The sequence below is a fragment of the Bos mutus genome, chromosome 24, assembly GCF_027580195.1.
Source record: "Bos mutus isolate GX-2022 chromosome 24, NWIPB_WYAK_1.1, whole genome shotgun sequence".
In the NCBI taxonomy this organism is placed as follows: Eukaryota; Metazoa; Chordata; class Mammalia; order Artiodactyla; family Bovidae; genus Bos; species Bos mutus.
This window is the reverse complement of record NC_091640.1, coordinates 883,397-904,846: the sequence shown is the minus strand read 5'-3', so window position 1 is coordinate 904,846 and position 21,450 is coordinate 883,397. Positions and strand designations below refer to the sequence as shown.

Genomic DNA, 21,450 nt, shown 5'->3' with positions numbered 1-21,450 from the left:
CAGAGGGCCCGCAGTGTGTGGCACTTCTGAGTGACCTTTCTGATACAGGAGTGTCCCTTCCATGTGATTCCTGAAGGACAGTAACTGCCTGGCACAGCCATCCTCCGGGTCCAGGCGAGAAGAACCCGGACGGATGGTGTTCGAGAACCTGTGTTCCCATCAGAGCTGTATGTGTCCTACCTGACCCACTATCACCAGCACACAGAAAACCCAGGCGACAAGAACAGTGCCAGCGTGTGGGCTGGACTCATTCCAGAGTGACTGTACATATGGTCTCTGTTGACGAATTCAGCCTCACAGCAGCCCTGAGCGGGCAGAACCGCCGGTTCAGCCCCTGCTGTCAGAGAGGGAGGCTGAAGCTCAGAGAGAGGTGTCACTGGAGCTGCTCACAGTGCGGCAGGGACAGAACCGGGGCCCGCCGTGACCCGCCCGCCAGCCCCTATGTCAGCGCTGGCTCTGGGCCCCCTGAGGTCGAGCTGTGTCATTAAGATGCAGTGAGCAAAGATTCTTGCTTAGGAGTCTAGCTTTCATGTGTGGACTCGCCTCGAAAGCCAAAGAGAAGTGTGGAGTGTGGTATGTGTTTCCTTCATCAGAGAATCTCTGTTATTAGTGGAGGCACTTTTTGATGACCCAGGGAGAACTGGGGGAGAGGCAAGACTTCCAAAGTGATGCAGAGAGGACCTTGGTGAGATATCAGTCCCTAAAAGCAGTAAAAACACCGACACAACTTTCAGATCAATTATTCCAGAACCTGACAACTACCCAGAGGCAGAGCAAACTGGAAGGCATTTATTCAAGGGAAAGTGGACCTTGGGAAATGATCTGTGGTGCTGTAACTCGGGGCTATTCCCCTCCCCCCACTCCGTGGAGTGTAGCCACACAGCCCAGTTCAATCCCTGATCAGGGGAACCATGATCCTGCAAGCCGTGTGGCATGGCCAAAAAAATAGACAAGCAACATGCAAGATGGATGTATTTGCAAAACAAGTGTAAATACAAGTGTCTTATAAAGGACTTATACTCAGCACATGTAAAAGCTGCATATCTCAGTAATAAGACAGCCTAGTCAAAAACTGGGTAAGAGATTTAAGTAGACTTTTCTCCAAAGAAGATACATGAATGGCTAATAAATACATGAAAAGATACTCAACGTCATTAGTCTTGGGGAATGCCAGGAAGCTGCCTTTTCACACCCATGAGAGATGCTGTGAAAAATCAGAGACAGTAGCAACTTATGGAGAGCACGTGGAGAAATAGAACTCTGGCATGTTACCAGTGGGGATATAAGGAGTGCAGTCACTTGGTCCGTGCCTTTGCCAGAAGACCCGACAATCCCACGCTCAGACATCTACCCAGAGAAGCGAACACGTATGTACACACGAAGACTTGCACAGAAATGTCGTTAGCGACATTGTGTGTAATATCCAAACATGTGAAACAACCTAAACGTCCACGGAACAGATTTAAACAGTGTGCTACGTCCATACCCACAAGGAGGAGTGCAGTACCGATTCGTGGTAGGACGTGGTCGAACCTTGAAAACATGTGGAGTGAAAAGGCCAGACACAAAGGACCACGTTTTATGTGGGTCCATTTATATGAAGGTGTCCAGAGAGGCAGCCCGGCCTGGGGATGTTTCTAGGTCTGGCCTCTTGTGCAGCGTCATTGGTATTACATATGGTTTTGCTAAAACACTCGATGCCAAAGGAGAGAAATGCTTTGAAAGTGAAGGCATGTGTGCATCGTGTGTGTTTGCTTCTGTATGTGGAACATACACAGCCCTTTTTCAGGCGCGATGGGAGAAAACTCACAAATTCTATATTTATATGACACAAAATAATGCTGATAGCAGAGTTTCTCTTGGGGAATAAAAATAGTGTGCTTCTCCATCACTTAGTTTAGCTAAGTAAAGGATTCTCTTTAAAGCGTGAGGCATGTGGGTCCTCACGTTGGCTGGGCACAAAGCCTTAAGCCCCTTTACCCTTTCCAGTCTGAATTTTGGGACACCGGGTTCTTCCTTCCTTACAGATTACAAAGTGGACGCTTCCACACAGTTAAGAATAAAGACGGTCCATCCCCCCTCTCAAACATCCGCCCTTATCAGGCCCAGGGGACCCCGACTAATCACAGCCTGGTCCTGAGACAATGGGCCGCGCCGGCCTCCAGAGGACATGGACAGTTATCGCCCAGAACCCGGGGCTGGCTCTCTTCTGCTCTGAGCAGAGCGCACAGTGCTGGATGAGTCCTCGGTGGGGCAGGGGGCCTTATCAGCCCCAGCCCACCCGCCCTCCCCGGGAAGGCTTCCCCACTCGCCATATCAGGCTACACAGCTGCCGCTCTCCAGATACGGCCTGGGAGCACCCTGGGCGGCGGGGGGAGACCGCCGTGATGCCCCGGCTCCGGCTGGCGGGCCTGGCAGGAGGAAGCAGGGAGGTGTGGCCGGGTAGGCCTGGCGTCCAGACGTGAACCAGGCCCCGCCGGCTCCCTCTGCTGCCCCCGGGGCTCCGGGGACAGCCCGTCTCAGGCCTCCCCATCCTCTCTCCATGTGCCGAGCCGGGTTGGTTTGCAGGCCACTCCGTGTCTCTGCGGAGGTTTCAGCCGACACTGGGCAGGGCCCCAGCAGCGACCTCGGGAGCTAACTTCTCACCTGTGAGTGTGAGTGAGGTCGGAGCGTTCTGTACAGACAGGAAACTCACAGACCAAAATCGGTGAATGAGAAGGTCACTGGGATGGGGACACCCGGGGGGGCACCCAAGAGGTGGGAACACTGGGGGAACACGCAGGGGGGGCCCCCTGGGGGGGTGACACCTGGTAGGGTGGGGTCACCTGGGGGCGGGGACACTGGGGGACACCCAGGACAGACCCCCTGGGGGTGACACCCAGCATGGTGGGGACACCCAGAGGGGGATACCCAGAATGGGGGTACATGGGACACCCGAGGAGGACACCCAGGGTGTGGGGACAGCCGGTGGGGAGATACCTGGAAGAGGGAGGTACATGGGGGGACACCCGGGGGGCCACTCCTTCCCCTCAAGGGTTTCCTCTGGGATCGTCTTTAGGATGGCGCCCAGGCAAGACAGCAGGACCAAGGTGACCTGGCTACATTTGATGAGAGAAACCACACTTTGGGCATTTCCTCATAACTGCTGTCCCCAGACTGAGACTGGCCGGGAGGGGGCACACCGCGTCACGTGTCGGGGCCCCATCCTGGCTGCAGGAGAGCCTGCTGTCTGCTGCTCTTGGCCAGGCTCCTGGCTTTCACAGCGTCAGACTCAGAATCGCCTTTCTGTGCACTTTCCTTTTTTTTTCTGTCCACAGTAGCTGTTGCCAGCAAGCTGTAAACTACCGTATATCACTCAGGTTTAAGAACCTAAACTTTAAAACAAATTAAACTCTTGTTGACATTGTAATAAAAATCAGAATGGAATGGGCGGCTCAGTAGAAGCGAAGTTCAATTATTTTTGTGGATTTAAGATTGTTTTCTGGGATTCGCAGGCTCCCAGGGCAGCAAGTGATTTCCTCTTGGCAGACGGTCGGTCAGAGGAAAAGCGGTGGTGGCTGCAGAGGTGGCCGCGCGGGCCGTCACTTGAGTGTTTGCTCTGGCGGCACAGGGCCGTCTGCAGCCACGCTGGAAACGCAGCGTCCCGGCCGTGTTGGAGGGGAGATGTGCAGGCAGCTTTAAGGCATTTTAGTTAAAGAAAGGAGCTGAAATCACGTATGTCGGAGACTGCCTGTCACCTCGGTGTTCTGCTGGATGGAAGATGGCCCTGGGAGCACAGGCCATTGTCCTCCAGCACCCATCCACTGTCCAGGCAGCGAAGCACAGCACCCTCTGCCCTGCCTGGCAGCCCCCCCCAGGCCTGTCACCCCCCACACACACCCGTCACTTCCACATACCTGTCACCCCCACACACACCCGTCACCCCACACACACCCGTCACCCACCACCACACCCATCACCCCACACACACCCATCACCCCACACACACCCATCACTTCCACATACCTGTCACCCCCACATACACCCATCACCCCACACACACCCGTCACCCCCACACACACCATCACTTCCACATACCTGTCACCCCCAGACATATCCATCACCCCGGACACACCCGTCACTCCCACACACACCTGTTGCTTCCACATACCTGTCACCCCACACACACCCATCACCCCACACACACCTGTCACCCACCACCACACCTGTCACCCCACACACACCCGTCACCCCACACACACCCATCACCCCACACACACCTGTCACCCACCACCACACCTGTCACCCCACACACACCCGTCACCCCCACACACACCCATCACTTCCACATACCTGTCACCCACCACCACACCCGTCACCCCACACACACATCACCCCACACCCCCTGTCACCCCCACACACCCTCGTCACCCCCAAACACACCCGTCATTTCGACATACCTGTCACCCCCACACACACCCATCACCCCACACACACCCATCACCCCCACACACACCCATCACTTCCACATACCTGTCACCCCACACACACCCATCACCCCACACACACCCATCACTTCCACATACCTGTCACCCCCACATACACCCGTCATCCCACACACACCCATCACCCCCACACACACCATCACTTCCACATACCTGTCACCCCCAGACATATCCGTCACCCCGGACACACCCGTCACTCCCACACACACCTGTTGCTTCCACATACCTGTCACCCCACACACACCCATCACCCCACACACACCTGTCACCCACCACCACACCTGTCACCCCACACACCCGTCACCCCACACACACCCATCACCCCACACACACCTGTCACCCACCACACCTGTCACCCCACACACACCTGTCACCCCCACACACACCCATCACTTCCACATACCTGTCACCCACCACCACACCCATCACCCCCACACACACATCACCCCCACACACCCCTGTCACCCCCACACACCCTCGTCACCCCCAAACACACCCGTCATTTCGACATACCTGTCACCCACCACCACACCCATCACCCCACACACACCTGTCACCCACCACCACACCTGTCACCCCACACACACCCATCACCCACCACCACACCCGTCACCCACCACCACACCGTCACCCCCACACACACATCACCCCCACACACCCCTGTCACCCCCACACACCCTCGTCACCCCCAAACACACCCGTCATTTCGACATACCTGTCACCCCCACACACACCCATCACCCCACACACACCCATCACCCCACACACACCCGTCACCCACACACACACCCGTCACCCCCACACATGCCCGTCACTTCCACATACCTGTCACCCCCACACATACCTGTCACCCCCACACACACCCGTCACCCACCACCACACCCGTCATTTCCACATACTTGTCACCCCCACACACACCCATCACCCCCACACATACCCATCACTTCCACATACCTGTCACCCACACACACACCTGTCACCCACCACCACACCCATCATTTCCACATACTTGTCACCCCCACACACACCCATCACCCCCACACACACCCGTCACCCCCACACAAACCCGTCACCCCACACACACACCCGTCACCCCATACACACACCCATCACCCCACACACACCCGTCACCCCCACACACACACCTGTCACCCACACACATACCCGTCACCCACACACACACCCGTCACCCCACACACACCCGTCACGCCACACACACACCCATCACCCACACACACACCCGTTACCCACACACACCCATCACCCCACACACACTTGTCACCCCACCACCACTCCCGTCACCCCCCCATATACCCGTCACCCCCCACACACACCCATCACCCTCACACAAACCCATCAACCCCCACACACCCATCATATCCCACATACCTGTCACCCCTACACACACCGGTCACACCCCACCACGCCTATCACCTCCTACACCTGCGCCTATAACCCCCGAGCTATGACACCTCCTTCGTTCACCAAGATGGAGACAGTCGTTCCCATCAGATCACGTACCAGCTCTCTGTCCTGTACGTGGTTTCCTGCCACGATGCTGCAGAATTGTGAGCTGCAGAGAAGTATGTGGATGGAAACTCGGCAACAGGTTAGCCCGATGAGCCAGGTGGGCTCCTGCAAATGGGCTGTGGCCTGGGCTCTCCAGCAGCCTCTCACAGCATCACACCCCTGCCCTCGCCTGCCTTACGCTCTTCTGCACTGTGTCCTGTTTCTCTCTACGCAAGCCCAGGTTGGCTGTGAAGTCACGACTTGTGAGCCTTAAACATGCTGACGTCCCCTGGCCACCATTGGTTGGCTCGAGGTGTCCAATCACCACCATCACTTAAGTCTTCAGAGCCGGTGCTGAGGTCACCTAGGCTGCCTGGGGTGGTGAGGTCCTCAGTGGGTTCCTGCCTGTCCCCCACCCCAGACCCAGCAACACAGAGGGAAGGAAGGGGGCCGTGGGGTGCGAGCCTCACTCTGCAGATGGCGTCCAGCACTTCCTAACTGGTAGAGTAAGGAGGAGACTTAGAAACGCAGGATCCTTGGAGGAGGTTCCCTCACGGAGCCCTCCCTGTTCCTGGCTGCTTAGAGGACCCGTGGATTTAGAAACATGCCCTTGGATCCCAGTAGTTTGTAGCCCTTCTCACCACAAGGCTTTGCAGAAACGTGTGGGATTCCTGACCCAGGGCTTGCTGAATCTATAGAGTATTTGGATAAGACCATGCTCTTGTGCAGTGAGCTTGTCTGACGATTTGTGGACCAGGGGCCATGACCAGTGGGAAGGTGCTGAGCTCGGAGCCCCACTCCTGGCTCGAGAACTCCTGTCACTTCATCTCGGGTCTCTTCACGCCCTGTGGTGGAAATAGGCCCCTGATTTATCCTGAAGCTCAGTCTGAATCCCACATGAAGGCCCAGCACAGCTCGGGTATAGACACGACCCATCCAGAAGCCACTGGAAGGCCTCAGCGATCTTCAGTCTGAGCTGACACTAACTGTGAACAAATATCCTAGCTAGCTTGTTCTCCACATGCTGGTTCTTTGGTTTTGTTTTTTTGTTTTTGAAGAGCTATATCAAGGCTTCTTCAGAAATCAGATTTAGATAGAACATCTCTGGTGGTAGTGGATTAAGAATCCGCCTGCCAATGCAGGGGACACAGGTTGGACGCCTGAGCCAAGAAGGTTTCACAGGTCTCGGGCCGCTGCAGCACGTGCACCATGACCGCTGGAGCCCGTGCGCCTGGAGCTCGTGCTCCAAGACGAGAAGCCACCACAGTTAGAGTGCTGTGCGCCACAGTCCAGGCACCACAATGAAGAGCAGCCCCCGTCTCTGTGACTAGAACGCCTGCCTGCAGCAACAAAGACCCAGCGTGGCCAAAAATTAATTAATTAATGTTTAAAAGTGTTCTTCTGAAAAAAAAGAAATCTAATTTAGATAAACAGAGAAGGAAGTAATGCTAAGTTTCCAAGCTCTGCCCCACAGAAGGAAGATGCTGTGAAGTTACTGTGGCCATGACTTCACAGCTGGAGAACAAGAGCTCTGAGGCCTGCGGGGCCCAGACTCAGCCTTGGTGAGGCTCCTGGAAGAGAGTAATCCAACTTTCAAAGAGGACAGAAATCAACCGGTGTCTGCAGATTGCTGGCTCTGCTTGGGCATCGCAGGGTAGTCGAGGCACCTGACCGGATCAGACGCCTCACCCTAGGGAAGTTAGAGTGCAGTCAGGGAGAGCAGGTTAAACAGTGTTTAAAATATAAATAACAATTCTGGGAGACAGAGCCGTGCTCTAGACGGCCCCCTAGCACCTACCCGTGAGTCACAGAGGCCAGTGAATCCAGGTTTAGGTTTGGGACACTTGGAGGCCGTTTCAGAAGAAGCAGAGATGGAGCAAAGCCTCAGGGGCTGCGGCTTCTCTGCCTCCAGTGGCATCTCTGGGTCACATAGGAAGTGCAGTGTCGTCAGTGTGGGGGACACATTTCCAGCCTTGGTTCCACATCTGTTAAGTGCAGGCAAGGTCAACGGGTAGAACCTCCTCCAGAAACCAGCCTGTGAGACTCTCTGCGGGGAGGGTCCCTGGTCCCCTGTGCTGCCCAGTCCTCAGTCTGGGCGACCTTTCCAGGTGTTGGAAGGAAACGCAGGGGATCCCCTGCCCGGTCCCCCGAGGGGTGTGGGACCCAACCGCGCTCCTCCACGGGCTGCGACCTGAGACGGGGCCGCAGGGCTGGGGTCATGGGACTGGAGACCTGAGACCGGGCCGCGGGGCCGGGGTCATGGGACTGGAGACCTGAGACCGGGCCGCGGGGCCGGGGTCGTGCGGCGAGGCCGCTCGTTTTCGTGGCCACCAGGGGCATGGCGTCATTACAGAGTCAATTAGAGTGCGTGTGTGCCAGTCCCGTTGATTTGATTTAGAGCAAGGAAAGCTCCAGTAATGTGCAATTACAAGAAACTTAATGGCCCTTTATACTGAAGGCAACTTCCATGGCACCTAATATACTTTGATGAATTACTCATTATGTGCAGTGTTGGAATAGCTTCTATAAAGATTAATAATTAGATAATCAATACAAAAATTCAATCTTGGTTTTTGCTTTTTTCCTACTCCAGGGTCAATATGTCCTGAAGATTATGGGACCTGTCTCATTTGCCCGAATTTTCTGCCTTCCTGCTTCGCTCTCTTTCCAATGTTTTCCAAATTAGGAGTTTAAGCATCGATTACCAAGTTGGTGTTGCACTTTTTCCTTCATGCCTTCTGTGGTTATTATTTTTTTTGTCCAAATCTTTATGGATCTGATCTTTATGGAATGAGCAAACAGGTTCTGCTGTCAGTGGGTTTTGTCAGCACTCAGGTACAGTTGACCCTCCAGGTGGGCTCGGTGCCACGAGGAGGTCAGGGGTTAGTGGGTGAGGCTGGCTGCAGGACTGAGTGTCCGGGTCACCCTGTGCGAGCTGGGCCCGAGCTGGGGTGGGGACGCAGGCAGACGTGACAGCTATGGTATTCAGGACCTGCCTGGGCCTGGTGAGGTTCTGGAGGGACTCTGGAGCCAGGAGGTTGGGCCTGCTGCCGTGTAGCAGCCGTGCCTGCGCCCTCGGAGACAAGGACATCCACCCCTCCATGCCCAGTGTGGAGGGCTCGGAGCTCCGAGACCGTTAGTTGACACTGAACTAGGGGCACTGCCCAGTGAGCAGGTGAGAGGTCCATGCCAGGCCCCTGCCACCAGCCTCGCCCCCCAGTGAGCAGCCGGAAGTTTTTAGCTGTCTGTCCACGGGCAGCCCAGGGCCTGCAGTACAAAAACCTCTTCTCAGAGATTTGAACGATAGTTCAGAATATTCTGAAGGTGAGGAAAGCGTGCTTTTCTGTCCACAGGGATGTGGGTGTGGACTTCAGCACAGCCGCTCTAGAGACTTCTCTTCCGTGGCACCCCAAAGGTTTCCTGTCTGCTCCCCTTCCTGCCCCCTGGCCAGCCCAGGGCTCCCCGGACGTTCGTGGGTGCGAACCAAGTCCCTGGGGTCTGCTTAGCATGTCCGGTCCCTGGGATCTTGTTAGAGCTTTCAGTGGGCCTGGGTGGGGCTCGGGGTCGGCCCCTCTGAGCTCAGGCGACACAGCGTCCCAGGGTGGGCCTGGGTGGGGCTCAGGGTCTGCCCCTCTGAGCTCAGGCGGCACAACGCCCCCAGGTGGCAGGAGCACCAGGCCTGGGCCGGGCGGGGCAGGCGGCCTGTCCTAGCAGGGTGGTGGGGTGATGGCCCAGCAGGGTGCAGGCCCTCGTGGTGCTGGTCATCGTGGGGTGGCGGGTGCTGGGTCTGCCTGTCCCCTGCTCCCTTCTGACCCTGGTGCTTCATTATGAAACGGGACAGAAGAAGCAGCATGCGGGCCCCTGGCCCCTTTCCAGGTTCCCCGCCTGGGGGAGGGAGAGCGGCAGTCACCCCTCTGCCCCGTGTTGCCTTTAGACGCAGTCATCCTCTCATCCGCCATGTGCAGATGCAGTCACACCTGACAGACCTACTGCTGATGCTCGGGGGGCTGATGGCTTAGTTCAAGGTCACGGTTAGCTTTGAGGCGGGCTTTCTCTTCCTGCGAACCCAGGTTCCCGGAGCTTCCTTCATGGGCGGCATCTTCTGACCAAAACTGGTGCTGGCTGGGAGGTCGTGGATCCTGTGCCGGGTGGTCCCGAGAGCCCCAGACTCAGAGCGGGCACCTCTGACCTCACTGACCTCCTCCCCTGCCCCACAGAGAAGGACCGGCCCCACGCTGGCTGTCGTGGGTCCAGGGGTGCCTGCAGCTGGGGAGGGGCCCGAGCTCCCAAAGCCAGGGATGGGGCACGCCTGCCAAACCCACAGCGGCTCCTTGTCCAGCCCCATTTATTCAATTTTACTTTTTAATTAAACGGGTCTCTTAATTTTTTTTATTTTTCCAACTCTGTTAATTGTCGGAATAGGAACTTCATCACTGGGGCAATGTGTCCCCCGGCGGCACAGAGCAGGCCCTGGAAAAGTGCTTGTCGGTGGTTTAATGACCCCAGTGAGCAACGCGGAGCGAGCTTGGCAAGGGTAGAATAATGGCCCGGGTCACGGGGAGAGCGCCCACCGCACACACCAGCAGGAGGCCAGGGGCGGGCGGGGACCCTCCTGCCACGCGGCCCCCGCTCCCCACGGACGCTGCAGTTTCCACACGGGCCGCTTGCGTTATTTGGAGTATTCAGGCTAAATGAGGAAGCGGCCATGGAGGCAGGACAATTATTCTGTTTTAATGGCTGGCAGCCCCGCGTAACAGAGGTGCCTGTCAGGGCCAACCCACATCCAGCTGGGAGGGTCATGTTTTATTAAAACCGTGACTGTTGTCATCCAGCCCCTCCACTGTCCCATTCTCTCCTTCCAAAAATAGCAGGCCCCGTGGCAGTGGCTTATTATGATTAAAAAGATAAAAATAAGTGAAGGCTGAAATAGGTCCAGGACACCCGAGGTAACATGAGAACTTACTTTTTAATGAAACTTGAGAAACTGTTTTATTTTCCACTGCCTCACAAAGCATCTCTGGAAAAAAAGAAAAAGTGAAGAATGATTTTAGTACTGTTGCAACTCTGCATTTTCAGAATTACAACAGTTGTGATGCGCACGTGGCAAAATCACCATTTTCAGCCCAGAGTCTTGCAGGGTGGCACCTCCTCAGGGAGGGACAGGAGCTGTGGGTGGACTAGGCATGGTCACACTGGACACGGAGGCCACTGGACCTGGGAGACTGACCAGTGCCCACCTGTGAGGGAGGTGGACTTGCCACGAGGTCGCCTCTTCTCAGGAAACTGAACGCCCACACGCAGCCACACCTCATGCTTCCTGCACAGGGCACGCACTCCCCTGGTGCCTCTGCTCTCTGAACTGTGGCCTTGGCTTAGCTCAAGTCCACAGAGATGCCCTTAATGACAACCGAGTGTGCCTGCCTGTGTCCAGTGCAAACGGGGACACGTCCATCCCATTGGTGACGGAATCACAGCAGTGAACGTCCTTACGTCTGCAAGGACACACAGCCACCAGCAAGGGCTTTCTTACCCAGGAATCACCAGGTTTGCAGGCAAGCACAGCAAACATGATCCGGAGACTTCCTAGAAGTTCCTTAAGAATAGATCCGGCTGAGACGTTTCTGCTTCCGTCCACCGAAATTATCATCCTCTTAAGTTACATACTAACTTTGGCCAAAGGTGCATTTTCTGGGAAAGTTAGCAGATACTTTTTTAAATTATCTTTTAGTTGTAGGAATGGGAAAGAATATCCTTCCTGTTTTGCTTTGCTCTTCAGAAAGCTATTTTGGTTTTCTCTTAAAAATAAGAATGATTTTGATGACTTGATCTCTAGAAGGATGTGCGTTTTTCTGCCCCTTGAAGGAAGATAGAGTGAAGAAATAATAGTTGCTCTTGTGCCATATATTTATTTATGTGCCATATTTAATTTGATCATGAGCTTTGATGGAAAGTCATGGCAACTCGTACAGCATGGGCTGGTGTGTTCGAGCTGGGATGGGGACAGAATTCTGTGGGAACCCCTTGGGGAAGTCACCAAGACCTTCTTTGTTTTTTATATTGCTCTTGTCTAAAGGACAATGATGCTCTAAAGAACCAGGTCTCTTCATTAAAAAACCAACATCACAGCATGTTGTAAAACCAGAAACGGAAAGAATGACAGTGTGCCTGCTGGGCTGACTCGTTTGCTAAGTAGCAGTAGATAAATATTGTGAGTTTTTAAAAACCCGTAGTATAGTTTGATTCCTTATTGGAACTAACCTAACTATCAAAAAAGAGATGTTTTAAAGTGTATGTAGTTAGGTATGTAATTTTGAGAAGGAAATGGCAATCCACTCCAGTATTCTTGCCTGGAGAATCCCATGGACAGAGGGGTCTGGCAGGCTATAGTCCATGGGGTCACAAAGAGTTGGACACGACTAAGTGACTAACACACACACACAGGTATGTAATTAGGCATTATATCAACAAATAACGTTTTTTTTAATTGACACAAAAGTGTTATTTATAAGGTATGGTCCTTCTCTGAGTAAGTTGATTTGAAGGCAGGGAGTAAACTGTGTGGTGAGGTTAATGTTGCTGAGCTAGATTCTTACCTCTGAGCCCAAACCCAGGCCTGAGAGGCCAGGCTGACAGCTGTGTGAAGACAGCCGGAAGCGTCTGACACCTGCTTCTCCTGGCCCTTCCCGCCCCGTGCCCACCAGGGCCCCTGCAGCAGGAGAGCAGAGCCCGCCGCCCGCGTGAACAGGCCGCTGCCCCGCGTGTCCCTGCGGCCGCGTCCAGCGAGAAACCAGCTGGTGTCTGTGACCCACTCGGGGACGTGGCGATGTCCTCGTTAACCTGAGAAACCTGCACGGGCACTGTTCTGACAGCACAGGGGTCCACACGGGACATCAGGAACGTGGAAATTGAGAGCGGAGGGGGCCGGTCCCGCGTCCCGTTTTGTGTCCCATGGTTGAACCCAGACTTCGCAGTGGCTTTAGAGCAGGGCGGCCGCCCCTCACACAGGTTCTCTCTTACCGGCAGGCAGTCGGTAACTGAGAGTTCCCTGGAAGGCGCTAGAGCAGCTCTGCTCCCTCTGCGGAGGCCGGAGGCGAGGCTGATGGGGCCTCCTCAGCCACCGTCCCGCTGCGCGGACACAGACCAGACCCCAGGGCCGCCCTGCCGCCAGCCTCCAGGCGCAGGCTGTGGTGAGCCAGCCCGCGCGGTGAGGCGACCGGCGTGTCTCCTGGCCCCTGGTCCCGTCCACGGCGATGCGAACAGTAACCGCTCCAGGGGGCTGGGAGACACCGCGTCACGCCTCGCTTTCCCCCGCGCACAGAACTCGGGTCCAGGAGGGGTCTGTTTCTCCATCGACGATTCACTGGGCGGGAAGGGCCTCAGGCACGCCCGCGTCTTCACCGCGGGACCTCAGGCCCCGGGGGCAGGCGCTCCCTCAGGAAGCTGGGGGCCGGGGGAGGACGCCCCGGCGGCCTGTGCAGCCTGGCCCTGCCACACTTTGTGTTCTGACTCTGATCACGTGTCGTCCTGTATCTCCCGGGGTCTCGGGGACCTGCTGGTGTCAGGACCCTGGGTTTTCCATCGTACTCATTCTTTCCTCTCTCAGAGCAAAGTGATACTACTATCACCACGTTCAAAGTCCCGATATTTAGAGTCAAACCCAGAAGCACACATACCGCGTCTTCACTTAGGGTAGGAAGTGGGGCACTTGGTGATAAAGTCTCGGATAGATAAGGTGGGGACACTGGCGATGAGGAGCCACCTCGGGGCCGTGGGAGTGAGAAGTGACCATAAGCAGGAGGACGTGTGGATGGTGGGCAGCTGCCACTTGGATGTCAGACCTTAAAACCAGGTAGAGCCTGCTGGAGCCGCGAGAAGCCTGTCAGGCGGGAGCAGCTCTCAGAGCCCCCTGCCTGTCCGCGCCTTGTGCAGGCCCTGCTGCGGGGGCGTGGTGCTGTTTCTGAGGCCACACTGGCGGGCCCCTCCTGGCACTGGACCCGCACCCACAGCACCCCTTTGAAGGCACCAGGCTCAGCTTCCCACAATATGGGAGCCGGGGCTGGCAGCCCACGTGCGGCTCCTCCAGGTCAGGGGAAATGGTCACCACACAGACCCTGTGGATTCCTTGGTCGCCTGCAACGTCTCTCCCTTAAAAAAAGTTTCTAAAGCACAGAAAAGCAATACAGGAAAAACGAAAGACGAAGTCTTTCTGGCTCAAACAGTGTACTGTGTGTGTATGTGTGATGGTGGGTGGGTGTGGATTTTTTGTTTTGAAAACATGCCGCGGAAAAGGAGACGAGAGACTGTGGCCTTACACAGCCTCCCTGGCCTCTGTGTTCTGAGCACCTTGCGGGTGAGGACGGTGAGAGTCACGGGCAGAGAGGGCCTGGGGGGGCCGACCCTGCAGGAGGGTGGGCGAGCAGGGCTTTGCTGGCCTGGCTGTCAGGGTCCCCACCCCTGTGTGCATCTCCCCGGCCTTTCTGACTTTCATAGTCATGACTGAGAAAGAGCAGGTCACACGGCCCTGTGGAGCCCGAGGGAGCAGTCTTGAAGCTTCCAGACCCGGAGCAGTCTCGAAGCTTCTAGACCCGTAGTGTGTGCAGGTGAGGAGGGGCGGCCCCAGGCTGAGGTCACCAGGTCAGGGTCTCAGCTTCTCGCCTTCTCTCAAGGGCCAGGATGGCTGAGCCTCCCCACCTTTACCTCCGTAGGATTGCTGCAGGATCAAGAATAATACACATGCAAGGGCTTAGCAACTAACCGTAGGAGTTGGGTAAATAGTTTGTTCACTCCTTATGATCTGTCTTGAGATCTGTAGTTGCATTCAGAAACCAAGAATTCAGAAACGTGGGAACATTTACTTAAAGGTCAGACGTTGAAAGGAGAGAAATATGTAAAAAACTACTCAGACTCGCGATTCCTTTTAGGTTTGCTCTGTTCTCAAGATAGTCACACGGAGCCCACGGGGGAAACCGCAGGGATGAGCCATGGTGTTTCAGCACAACAGCAGGCTCTGATGCCAGCTACTCTCAAAGCGGTGTCAAAAGAAAGCCAAATACTTTACTTTAAAAGGACTTTTCACCTTATTAGTGAATTTGCACACTCGCTTATGAATAGCAGAGACATCTTTCTATGGTTTCAGGAAGGATATAGTTAACATTTACCAGTGTTAGTCAAGTACAGGTGAAAACTATGCCTGTGTTTTGTACATGTTAGTTTTGGTATTTTTTAAAAAAATGCTAACTTCCTTTTCACTCAATCCCATATTTATAGAGAGGTGGATTTGTGTATGGGCATCAGATATACACATCCTGCGTCTATATCCCAGATTAAAACAACAATTCAAACTGCCACATAAGTTTTAGGAAAAAAACAATTGTTTCCACCTCAGGAGCATTTTAGAGAAAAATTAAATATAAGGGAAAAAACCCTTATTAAATTGTGGTATAACAGCTCACCACATCCTGTTGCAGGGACAATCTGACGTGAAACACAGCAAAGGTTCCTCTTTCAGGTCCCTCACGATCCGGGAGGGTCACATGTTACCTGCAGTTCAAAATACTTCTGTAAAGAAAAAAAAAACCTCTGTGTCGGTGGAAAAGCTGAATAAGAAGATGGAAATTATCAGTAGAGAGAAGACATTGTGGGAAACCGTAGGTGTCTTCGGCACAACCATATCAAAGAGGGAAAGCCACCCCCGAAATAACCCACACAGAGCCCCGGGGCCGGGCCTGATGCGGGCTCGGACCCATGACCTCACGGAGGGAAGATAGGAAGTCGTGGCTGGGAGGACCGGGCCGGGACCCTATGCTCCACTTCCCACCCTCCATCAGGGCCCCTCTACCTCAGCCCTACCCTGACCTCGTCTTTCTTCATCCACCTATGAAATAGGGCCATCATGGCTTCCCTGCAGGGCTCCTACTCAAACTGTGTCTGTGGAAGGAAGTGAGGTCTGAGCGCCCATCCTCAGCCCCGGGGGCCCTTATGGGAAGCGTCACCCACCAGGGCTTGCTGGTCTTCCGCCTTTCCTTTGGGCAGCTTCCCGGCTCAGGCCACAGTGCTCAGGGAAGATGCAGGAGGCTGTGTGGAGAGCTGGGGGTTGGTTCTTGAGTCTGTTCCTAAGAGGAGTGACCCACTGTGACCCCAGCCTGCCCTTGCCAGTCATGGGCAGCGCTGGGTCCAGCCAATGACATGTCAACAGGAGGCTCATCAGAGGCCCCAGCCGATGGTGATGGGCAGGAGCTCTGCTCCCACCCTGGCCCCTGAGCCTCTCCTGGGGGCTCCCCATGGGACCAGGCCTCACTTATTGCAGAGCCCTGCACTGGTCTCCTCTCTGGGCCCAGAATGTCCGGGATATGCATCTTCACTACACCCCCCACCCCCACCACGGGCACCCCCTTAAAGGTTCAGGTGCCCCAGTAGGCAAAAGGGGAAGCCCACCGCTTAGGTTTCTTCCCCTTTTATCTCGTCAAACAGATGTTATTTTTCCTGTGGTCTCTCTAACCCTGAGTAAAGATTCTCAGCTACTCCACTGGCTGCCTTACTAACCCTCAGAGCTCCCTCCCAACCCCTCACTTTTACCCTCAGATGGGGAAAAAATGGAAACAGTGACAGGTTTTCTTGGGCTCCAAAATCACTATGGACAGTGACTGAAGTCATAAAAGTAATAGATGCTTACTCCTTGGAAGAAAAGCTTTGACAAACCTAGACAGCATTAGAAAGCAGAGACATCACTTTTCAGACAAAAGTCCATATAGTCAAAGCTATGGTTTTTCCAATAATCATGTACTAATGTGAGAATGGGATCATAAAGACAGCTGAGTACCAAAGAATTGATGCTTTTGAACTGTGGTGTTGGAGAAGACTCTTGAGAGTCTTTGGACACCAAGGAAATCAAACCAGGCAATCCTAAAAGAAATCAACCCTGAATATTCATTGGAAAGACTGATGCTGAAGTTGAAGCTCCAATACTTTGGCCACCTGATGCAAAGAGCCAACTCATTGGAGAAAACCTTGATGCTGGAAAAGATTGAAGGCAGGAGAAGGGGACGCAGAGGATGAGATGGTTGGATGGCATCAGCGACTGGATGGGCATGAGTTTGAGCAAGCTCCAGGAGTTGGTGAAGGACAGGGAAGCCTGGCATGCTGCAGTCCATGGGTTGCAAAGAGTCAGACATGACTTAGCAACTATACAACAATATTACCTCTCAGCTCTCCCTCCCAGTTCCAGTCATTATTGCCCATCAGATATTTTTCAGCCATCTATTCCTGAGCTTACTAGACTGCTCTGAGATTTCCATTTTCCTAAAACTGGGAAGGCAGAGCCAGACTCTGGGTGGTGTGACTGACCTCCACCCCCACCCCGCTTCAGGTGGGGTCGACCAGTGTTCGCACTATGAAATCTTTGCCTTGAAGCATGACAGCTGATTTCTGTTCTGGGATGGAGCTGGCCCCACTGCCTCCGTTACCCCTTCTCAGTAGTAGCTGTCACCCAGTGGGAGAGACCCTGACCTGCGTGGCCCCAAACCTGCTTCTTTTCTCGGAAAAGTTTAGGCAGCCCCACCAGGCCCCTGGCCTTGGGTTGTTTTAGGACAAAATGAGGTGATGGTCAGGAAAGCGCCTCGTAAGCCGTCCAGTGCCCAGTGAGGACAGTGTGAACGGCTCTTCCGTGCCTGTGCTGCCACAGGATGCCCGCCGGCCCCGCACATACGGGCTCTACCGCTTCCGTGCCCCCCGACTTCCGCCCCGTGCCGCACGTACGCTCTCTACCGCGTCCGCACCAGCTTCCACCCAGCCACACAACACTGCACGTAGGCTCTCTACCGCGTCCGCACCCGCCTCCACCCCGCCACCCACCACTGCACCTAGGCTCTCTACCAAGTCCGCGCCCCCCTCCACCCCGCCCTCGCGCGTCCACGCTCCCCTCCACTCCATTCCCCTCTCTGAATGCGCGCGCTCGCACTCTCTCGCTCTCTCGCTGTCTCTCTCGTATGTTCCGCGTTGCCCTGGGGCAGAGACACCCTGCGTGCAGTTGAGGCCCATCCTGACCTTGACCAAACCTTAGAGAGACTCGGGTCCTGTGGCTGCCTTTTGTCAGAATGACCTTGCGGGGCAGCGCTCGGGAGAGATGGACTAGACTTAGTGGACTTAGGAGCACAGAGGCCGAACCTGGAGGAAACGGAGGAGCTGCTGGCCCGGGGGCCCGTGTCGCCCCCCCGCCCTCCCTGCCCCAAGCCCTCGGGGACCCGTGAGCCAAGGCAGGGGCATGTGGCCTCACCCGCCGAGGGTGCACTGGCCGAGGGTTGTGGAGGCAGCTGCCGCCTGTCCAGCGTTTCCCGCATGCGGCCAGGGCCATCGGCAGAGGACATGTGACCACCTGTCGGACAGCCCTGTCAGTCCGGGCGTGTCGCTGTTGGCCACTGCCTGGCACCCCCACCCCCCACGTGCCCCTCCTCGGGAGGGGCCCGGCTCCAGGGTCCACAGGGCCAGCAAATTCTGTTGTCGGTTCCCGTGACACAATTCCTGGTTCCCCACTGTGCTTTATTATTGTTATTCTTAAAAATACTTGGCGGGTAGGGGGGGTGTTGAAAAGCAGTTTAGGGAAGGGAGTGGGCTCGGAAACGCGCCCCACTGATTGCTCCGGGAAGCCGCCCTCGGCCTGCCGGGGCCTCAGCAGAAACACACGGTTTATCTGCCGGCAGAGGGGAGCCCGGGCAGTTCCGTGACGCGAGCACATCCCCACCTCTGAGCCCTGCGAGCGGTGCCGACAGCCTCCCGGTGACATTTCCCATACGTGCCGTCGGGGGTGGGGGCGGACAGAGGGAGGTTGCCGGTCCCTCCCGAGGCCTCTGCCAGCTCCGCTCATTTCCTCCCCGGCTGCCAAAAATCACAGACCGGTGGTGGACACGGACAAGGGAACAGAGGTGAAGGAACAGCCCCGAACAAAGGGAGGCTCAGGCCGGGCAGTCAGCCCTCCTTCCCAAACTGCCCTGAGCCGACTGACCACGAGGCCGCTGCGAGGGGCCCACGGGGCGTGGACTTCAAGCGGTGCTTCCACGGCCGGTGTTTATCTGTTGGTTTTTCAAACCTGCGTGAGCACAGATGGCTCCCTGCCCCGGCTCAGCGGTCAGAACCTGACTCAGGCCCCTGGTCTCAGCCCGAGTACTGGCCCTGCAGTCACAGCCCCGGGTCTGGGGCAGCCGTGTCCTGCTGGCTCAGGACTCATTCTCAGGGGACAACTTTTCACAGGCTGAACATAACTGACTGATGGGATTTCAGTCAGTTTCACAAGTTTACGTGAACTTGTGTGTGGAGTCCTGTCCCTCTGACGCTCTCTCTACTTTTGTTTTCTTACAGTAAATGAGATAATCCGGAATGACCTCTCCAGCACCAACATCCACTCGTAGTTGGCAGCGTGGACTCTCAGAGGCTGCGTGGTGTCTGTCTGTTCCACGGTGATGACTCTGAGTCAACAAACTGAATCCATACCTGGTACCACTGGGAGCTTCCACCGCAGTGAAGGCTCAGGTCACTTGTGCAAAGAAGTAGCCCAAGGAAGGAAGGACCGATCCCTCTTCTGAAGGAAAGTCACCTCAAGAAGGAAACGAAAGTGGGTGGGTGGGGGGAGCACGGAAGACAGACCTCGTGACGCTGCCCTCGTGGCCTCAACCTGACATGGCGGCCGCCCCGAGCCGCGCCCTTCAGGCACCCTGGATTTTTCAGTGGAAGTGCCTTATTTCAGCCGACCACAGCGGCTGGGCACTGTGGAATCAAGCGCTGATGTGGCTCCCAGGAGGGCATTTGTAGGAGCAGAAGCTGTAGGACGTTTCGTCACGAGGCTTTATCCTTTGTATAAGTTAAAAGAATACTGGAGGACTGGGCATTGTGAGGAAACCCTGGCACGTTTCCTACTTTCTCACCTCTTCCTGGGCTGTAACATACAATTCTGTTGCCTTACTCAGCGTGTTTCAGAACTGCTCCAAAGTGTCATCTCAGATCTCGTGACTGCCTTCCCTCCCCTGTGTTACTCAGACCATAGGGTTGTTCATTGTAGCATGTTAGGATTTTGTTTTTAATCTGGCTTCAAACATAGCACAGGTAAGTTGAATAGCACAAGATAGGCTACTGGACAAAAAGAGAAATCTCTCTGTCTTGGGATAGGTCTCGTATTTGCATGTGTGTACATATATAGGCATATATTTATGGTGAATATAACCGACGTGGTGACATTCAGTCTCCACCCGGCAAGGGCGTCCGTGTCAGCAATAACCAGTATCCGTTTTGGAAAATAGACCCGAGGCTCAAAATCCAGCTCCCCGTAGCCACGTCCGTGGGGGCGCCCCGCGGCCCCGGGAGGTCTGCGTCTCGGGTCTCCTGCAGTTAACCAAGCACTTTAGAACCAGAAAAGGTGCATCCATGATATCGGCTGTTACCAAATGGCAGAATTGGAAAGGAACTGTAAATAGTGTTACAGAAGGAGTGTAATATATTTGTTCCGCTGTAAGATCATTCTTTCACAAAAGCCTTTTAACTGCTTCATCTGAAGAAACCATTACCAAAAACAGCGTTTTACTATGTGGTGACTCTAGTGTTTCCAGACTAGTTACTGTTAACATAGGTTAGTGTGAGCTTTACTACTGCATTTTGTACCCATAACAGCTTATTACGCGTTATTGCTAGCCGTGACCTGTTGTTTCACATAACCAAAAAGCATGGTTTAATGATAACACCTTTAACCTGATAACTGTGCCTTAGGAACTCACGCCCCCTGCTGGAACGTGGCCGAATTGCACCCTCGGGGGAGGTGACACATCCTGTCCCCAAACTCAAGCGTTTCAGTGGGGAAGGCGCTCTCCCACAGAAAGAATTATTTTTAAAATGTTGTTCTGTACGACTATGTCTTACTTGTTTTTTAAGTCACAGAAACGAAATCCTGAAAGCCATATTTGTAACATTCGCACATTACTGTGAAGCGCTGACGGTATATGGCTTCCCGTACATAGCGCCCCCTCCCCGCCCCCTCACCCTGCTTGGAGCCCCGTCCTGCATTTAGCCTCCTAGGAATTGCATGAGACGTTTCTCGGGAGACACGAAAGGAGATGTTTGATACTGTGTTAGCTCTCTTTGTAGGTAGAAAATAGATCCAATAAAGCAATATTTTTCTTTTTTTTTTTTTGCTGGACCATCTTAGTCAGACTGTGATTCATTCCACGCATGGAAAAATCCTCTTTGTTCTTAAGCGGGTTTTCTGCCGTAGGTCCGTGTGCTTGTGTTTGTAGAAGGGCTTCCTGTCGTCCAGCTGCGCGTGTGAGGCGTTTTCTCACCTCCTTACATGTCAGGAAGGCCACCCTGGGAGGCGTGGTTGTGAGCGGCGTCCCCAGTGCTTAGATGGCATGTCAGAAATGCTTCTCCAGGCCCCGTGGAGAGCACCTCCGCTTCTGCCAACGTTTCTGTCCGGAGGCAG

The 21,450-nt window shown here is 54.8% G+C and overlaps 1 protein-coding gene across 3 annotated transcripts in view; it reads left to right on the top strand.

The window, feature by feature from the left end:
• Nucleotides 1-21,175, top strand: part of NFATC1 (nuclear factor of activated T cells 1) — an 88,756-nt gene extending 67,581 nt beyond the window's left edge. For 2 of the 3 annotated variants that reach the window (XM_070361843.1, XM_070361844.1), the window contains exon 10: nucleotides 19,344-21,175. In XM_070361843.1, coding sequence (XP_070217944.1) covers nucleotides 19,344-19,393 — 50 coding nt within the window. In that variant the 3' untranslated portion in view covers nucleotides 19,394-21,175. The remainder of the gene's footprint in view (nucleotides 1-19,343) is intronic. The other variant, XM_070361845.1, reaches the window with a different exon arrangement.
• Nucleotides 21,176-21,450: the final 275 nt, after the last annotated feature.